The following is a 5,481-nucleotide window of genomic DNA, read 5'->3' on the forward strand; positions in this document are numbered from 1 at the left end:
AAGTCGCCGGGGCGAAGGCGTCGGCGGCGGCGTCGGCGTCGGCGGCTGCGCCTTCGTTCGGCGTCGCGCCCGAGTAGAGGCCGTAGAAGGCGAGCATGAAGCCGACGACGATGTAGAGGAACACCTCCATGAAGATGACTTAATGAATGAGTGCATTCAGACAATTAGCTAATTAAGATGTCGAGGAGCACCTCCATGAAGATGACCAGGTCCTGCATCATTCGTTGGATGACGATGTACAGCACCCCGATCGGCTTCGAGTACGAGCGGTACCTGCTCAAAGAGGCGGCTGTTTAATAATAATAAATAAAAATAGAAAAGAAATCAAAGTTTTATAAGCGGTACCTGCTCAAAGAGACGGCGTGAAGAGACGCACCTCACAGCTAGAGGCTTCGGGGGCGAGCGGCACTCGATCAGCGCGAAGGCGATGAAGACCACGTTGAACGAAAGGAGGATCTGGTACATCGAGTACAGCACCGGCGCGTGCCTGAGGGACATGCCACAGAGGCGTCCTGGACACGTCCCGGACATGTCCTGCACAGCACCGGCGCGTGCCTGGTGGCGGTCTCGAGGCGCGCACAGACTCCGACGACCATCAGCACGTTGCGGAGGATCTTGATGGGCGGCGTGGCCTAGAAGAGCTGGCCCGCCTCCGCTGAGCCAAGTCAATGAGTCGGGGCCCAAGTCTCGATCGGCGGCGTGGCCTCGGTCTGGTCGGCGTCGATCGCACTGGCGACATCGTCGAGCACGATGGAGAGCGACCAGAGGTGGAACACCTTCGAATTATGGGGAGATGTGGGGAGATGTGGGGAGATGTGGGGAGATGTGGGGAGATATGGGGAGACCAGAGGTGGAACACCTTCACTCATTAACGAGTTCTTAGCTGTGAATGAGGTGGTGGTGGTGGCCAGAGGCAGCGGAAGAGCCTTCTCAGCGTCGGAGAGCGCGGGGTACGACTCGGGGATCTTGGAGATGTCGACGTAGGAGAGGACGTACCTGTTCACAGCCGCGAAGTGTGAAGAGACGCCATTCACAGCCGGGAGATGCCGGCATGCGAGAGGACGTGTAGAGGACGAGGAAGAGGCAGTGCATGAAGAATCGCAACACAAAGATCACGGACGGGACCTGTTAACACTACTCCTGGCGAATGACGAGCTAATCAGCAACTGAGCGCGAGGACGACCGGCGGGGCCTGGTAGAAGCCCTTCTTCGCCGAGTCGGCCGCCTGTTAATTATTACTAATGATCAATAACGAATCACTAATTCAGCCCTTCTTTGCCGCCTCGGCCGCCTGGGCCAGCTTCGCGCCGACGCCGCCGCGTGCGCGCGCCTTGAACTTAGTGAAGTGGTTCCGCTGCTTTTCGGCATAGTCTGTGAACCTCTTCCGCCGCACCACCGACGACTCGTTCAAGTCGGCGTGCTCCGCGGCCATCGCGTGCGTCGCCTGTGTGCGGGATCCGGGCCTCAAGCCACACCACAGGGTACAGGCACAGGTCCAACTGTGGACGGTCGCCGCCGCGCCAATCGGGCGCTCGTCGCCGCGACGCGCGCGGCTCGCATCTCGGCTATATCTCGGCTATATCTCGGCTACATCTCGGCTGTATCTCGGCTATATCGGATAAAACTATCTCGCCTCGACTCGCGCGGCTCGCATCGCGTCCTTTGCGATCGCAAGCATCCGCTCCACCTTGAGCCCTGCCCGCGCCTAATTATGATTAATCAACCATTTTAAGCACCCGATCCACCTTGAGCCCGGCCCGCGCCTAATGACTCCACCACCTCATTCAAACCTCCCCATATCTCCCCATATCTCCCCACAACATGTACATGTTGACATGTTGTGCATGTTGTTGTTGTGCATGTGCATGTCCCCACATCTCCCGGCACGCGCCTAACGACTCCATCCACTGACGAGCCCCTCGCGCACGGACTCGCGACGCTCCTCCTCCCTCGAGGCACATCTCCCCACATCTCCCCACATCTCCCCACATTTCCTCCCTCGAGGCACATCTCCCGACATCTCCCCATATCTCCCCACATCTCCGCCCTCGAGGCACATCTCCCCATATCTCCCCATATGTCCCCTCATCTCCCCACATCTCCGCCCTCCAGGCACGCGTTCGCCTTCTTCGACGCCTCGTCCTGCGTCTTCTTCTGGTAGAGCGAGCGCGCCTTTGCTGTGTAGTGCGGGTTCGTCAGCGGCATCGTGGCCCGCCACAGCAGCGCCGTCATCGAGATGTTCTCTGGAAGCTCGACTGACGAGCCAGCGTGCCTCCCGTTCCACATCCGGTCGAGCAGCGCCTTGGGGAGATGTGGGGAGATGTGAGGAGATGGGGGGAGATCATCCGATCGAGCAGCGCCTGGCAGTGCCGGTCCGTGTCACCATTACTACTGACGCTAGCATTGTTGTTGTTGCTGCTGCTACCAGGCCGAGCAACGCCTGGCAGTGCCGGTGCGCGAGGAAGCGCTTCATCTCCAGCTGCAGCGCCAAGTCGAGCAGCGAGAAGCGACCCTCCTGTTCAGTGCCCACGCCTCGTTTACCAGCTGGTTCACCAAGTCGAGCGGCGAGGTGCGGATCTCCGTGTGGTCCAGCAGGCGAGGTGTGGGGAGGTGTGGGGAGGTGCGGGGAGGTGTGGGGAGGTGTGGGGAGGTGTGGGGAGGTGTGGGGACATATGGGGAGGTGTGGGGACATATGGGGAGGTGTGGGGACATATGGGGAGGTGTGGGGAGGCGTGGGGAGGCGTGGGGAGGTGTGGGGAGGTGTGGCGAGGTGTGGGGACATATGGGGAGGTGTGGGGAGGTGTGGGGACATATGGGGAGGTGTGGGGAGGTGTGGGGACATATGGGGAGGTGTGGGGACATATGGGGAGGTGTGGGGACATATGGGGAGGTGTGGGGAGGTGTGGGGAGGTGTGGGGAGGGATGGGGAGAGATGGGGGGAGATGGCCCGCCTTGTGCTCCAGCACCGCAAAAGCGTCCGTCTGGGAGTCTGCGGCGTTGATGACGTCGACAGCCACCTGCTCGTACCTGATCCATTCACAGCTCCGTCGTCATTGCGTATTCATTGCACAATGCCGTCCACCGCACCATCTGCGCGTACCGCTCCGCTTGCTCCTCGAGCCTGGACTTCGAGGTCACCTAGGGGATGGATCAGCAGGTACTGTCTAGGTACTGTCTAGGAAGTTTCTAGGGAGTGTCTAGGAAGTGTCGCCATCTTGTTCCCAATCAGCAGGCACTGGTGTCTCCCCAGATCTCCCCAGATCTCTCCATAGCTCGCGCCATCTTGTTCCCAATCAGCAGGCACTGGTGTCTCCCCAGATCTCCCCAGATCTCTCCATAGCTCGCGCCATCTTGTTCCCAATCAGCAGGCACTGGTGCGAGCCCAGCAGAGCGACGCGTGCGGGGTCGTCGCACTCGCGCCAAAAGAGGTCTGCAATCGAGTACTCGCCCAGAAAAACAGACCACGTGAAGAGGTGCGCGAAGTGCGGCGCGGTCTCGGCGAAGGCGGAGAGCGAGAGCACGCCGGGCCGCCCCTCCGCCTTGTCGATGTTCTTGAGCCAGATGCCAATCACGTCCTGGACACACCTCGGACGGCATTAGTGAGCACCAACTACGGCGATGGGAGAGTGCTCCAGTTTGAAGGCCTGGAAGCACTCGTACGAGCGGCGAGGCGAGTGCCTAGTCCCATACCACCCACGGGACTGAACCCACACCGGATTCGGTACTTTGGAGGGAAGGTAGGGCGGCGCGAGTGCGTCGTGTCTCGGATCCGGCCCTGGTTGGTGAGAAGCTCCTTCTGCAGCTTCTCGTCGCTGTCGAGGAACCCGTCGTTCGGCACCTAACTCGTCAACCAATTCATTCACTACTATTGATGGGTCGCTGTCGGGCCCGTCGCTCGTGCACCAAGTAGAGCTTGCACAAGTTGACGAACTGCAGCGAGAACCCCTGGTAGCCCATGAGCAGCCGGATCACGTCGTAGCGGCGCAGCTCGAGCGCGTACTGCAGCGCCTGATCTCGTCCAATCTCGCGTGAGCTCGCGAGGTCTCGAGGAGGCCAACTCGCGCGCGTGCTGCAGCGCCAGCTGGTGCGACTTTGTGAACTCGCCCTTCGGGTTGTGCTGCTCCTTGAAGATCGCCTACGCGTGTCCGAGTCCGCTGACTCACGACTGCCCTGCCCCCTTCGGGCGGTGCTGCTTCGCTGAAGATCTCCTCCACCACGAGAGGCCGGTTCCACTTTACCGCGAGCTGGATCGCGCGCATCCGCCGCCGCCGCTGCGCATGCTGCAGCGGGTCCGCCGCTGTCCCGAGCGTTGACGACTCGGGCGCTGTCCCGAGCGCTGACGACTCGGGCGAAGCCATGGACTGGCTCGCCAGTGATGCGTTCGACTCCTGCAGCGCCAAGGCTGGCTGGGCGAGGCTCGAGGGCGTGCCGGGTCGGTCCGGCGGCGTGATGCGGCCGGCCGAGTCGCCTCCTCCCGCCACCCACAGCCGCACGATCGCCTGCGGGGGAACAGCGGGGACGAGTCTGACACTCGCCGCTTGGCCGCCATCACCCCCTCTCCCCCCCCCCTCTCCCCCTCTCCCCCCCTCTCGCCTGCAGGAGGACGTTGGACATGTCCTCGGTCGCCTCGAGCACCCCATCGTTGTTCACCTGGAAGAGGGCGATGAGCTCATCAACATTGACTAATCTCGAGATTAATTTTGATGAGTAACTAACTAATGTTGACCTGGAAGAGGGCGATGAGCTCATCAACATTGACTGATCTCGAGATTAATTTTGATGAGTAACTAACTAATGTTGACCTGGAAGAGGGCGATGAGCTCATCAACATTGACTGATCTCGAGATTATTTGATGAGTAACTAACTAATGTTGACCTGGAAGAGGGCGATGAGCTCATCAACATTGACTGATCTCGAGATTAATTTTGATGAGTAACTAACTAATGTTGACCTGGAAGAGGGCGATGAGCTCATCAACATTGACTAATCTCGAGATTAATTTTGATGAGTAACTAACTAATGTTGACCTGGAAGAGGGCGATGAGCTCATCAACATTGACTAATCTCGAGATTAATTTTGATGAGTAACTAACTAATGTTGACCTGGAAGAGGGTGATGAGCTTGCCGCCGCTCTCCTCGTTGCACCTATGCGCCAAACACACAACGCACACTGGCAAACGCCTCCTCCGCCCCTCCGCCCCTCCGCCTCTGCGCCGCTCGCTTTCGGATCTCTCTTAGCTGTCCGAGATGTGGGGAGATGTGGGGAGATGTGGCGAGATATGGGAGCTTGCTGAGGGCGGTGGCGACAGAGTCCGGGGTTTGCGGAGAGGGCGGGTGCGAGGAGGCGGCCGCTGCGCCTGGTCGCACGACGAGCCGTAGTAGTTCCACGACGGCAGCTGATCGAGCGACGCCTTTGAGAGAGCAGGGCCTCTTAGGCTCTGAGGTGGTGGGAGCAGGCGGCGAGGCTGCAGTCGCCCCA

General features: G+C 60.1%; 1 protein-coding gene across 1 annotated transcript in view; it reads right to left on the minus strand.

Annotated features, from left to right (window-relative positions):
* Positions 1-164: 164 nt before the first annotated feature.
* EMIHUDRAFT_468587 (hypothetical protein) overlaps positions 165-5,481 on the minus strand; it is a gene marked incomplete at both ends in the record, with an annotated part of 7,382 nt that continues 2,065 nt past the window's right edge. Inside the window, 17 exons of the mRNA XM_005781431.1 lie at positions 165-273; positions 377-487; positions 955-996; positions 1,064-1,125; positions 1,184-1,225; positions 2,098-2,301; positions 2,426-2,515; positions 2,952-3,027; positions 3,101-3,138; positions 3,348-3,575; positions 3,645-3,678; positions 3,756-3,838; positions 3,904-4,008; positions 4,164-4,499; positions 4,594-4,650; positions 5,105-5,147; positions 5,370-5,413. Of these exons, the coding sequence (XP_005781488.1) occupies positions 165-273; positions 377-487; positions 955-996; positions 1,064-1,125; positions 1,184-1,225; positions 2,098-2,301; positions 2,426-2,515; positions 2,952-3,027; positions 3,101-3,138; positions 3,348-3,575; positions 3,645-3,678; positions 3,756-3,838; positions 3,904-4,008; positions 4,164-4,499; positions 4,594-4,650; positions 5,105-5,147; positions 5,370-5,413 (1,704 nt within the window). The remainder of the gene's footprint in view (positions 274-376; positions 488-954; positions 997-1,063; positions 1,126-1,183; positions 1,226-2,097; positions 2,302-2,425; positions 2,516-2,951; positions 3,028-3,100; positions 3,139-3,347; positions 3,576-3,644; positions 3,679-3,755; positions 3,839-3,903; positions 4,009-4,163; positions 4,500-4,593; positions 4,651-5,104; positions 5,148-5,369; positions 5,414-5,481) is intronic.

The sequence above is a fragment of the Emiliania huxleyi genome (assembly GCF_000372725.1).
Source record: "Emiliania huxleyi CCMP1516 chromosome Unknown EMIHUscaffold_201, whole genome shotgun sequence".
Lineage (NCBI taxonomy): Eukaryota > Haptophyta > Isochrysidales > Noelaerhabdaceae > Emiliania > Emiliania huxleyi.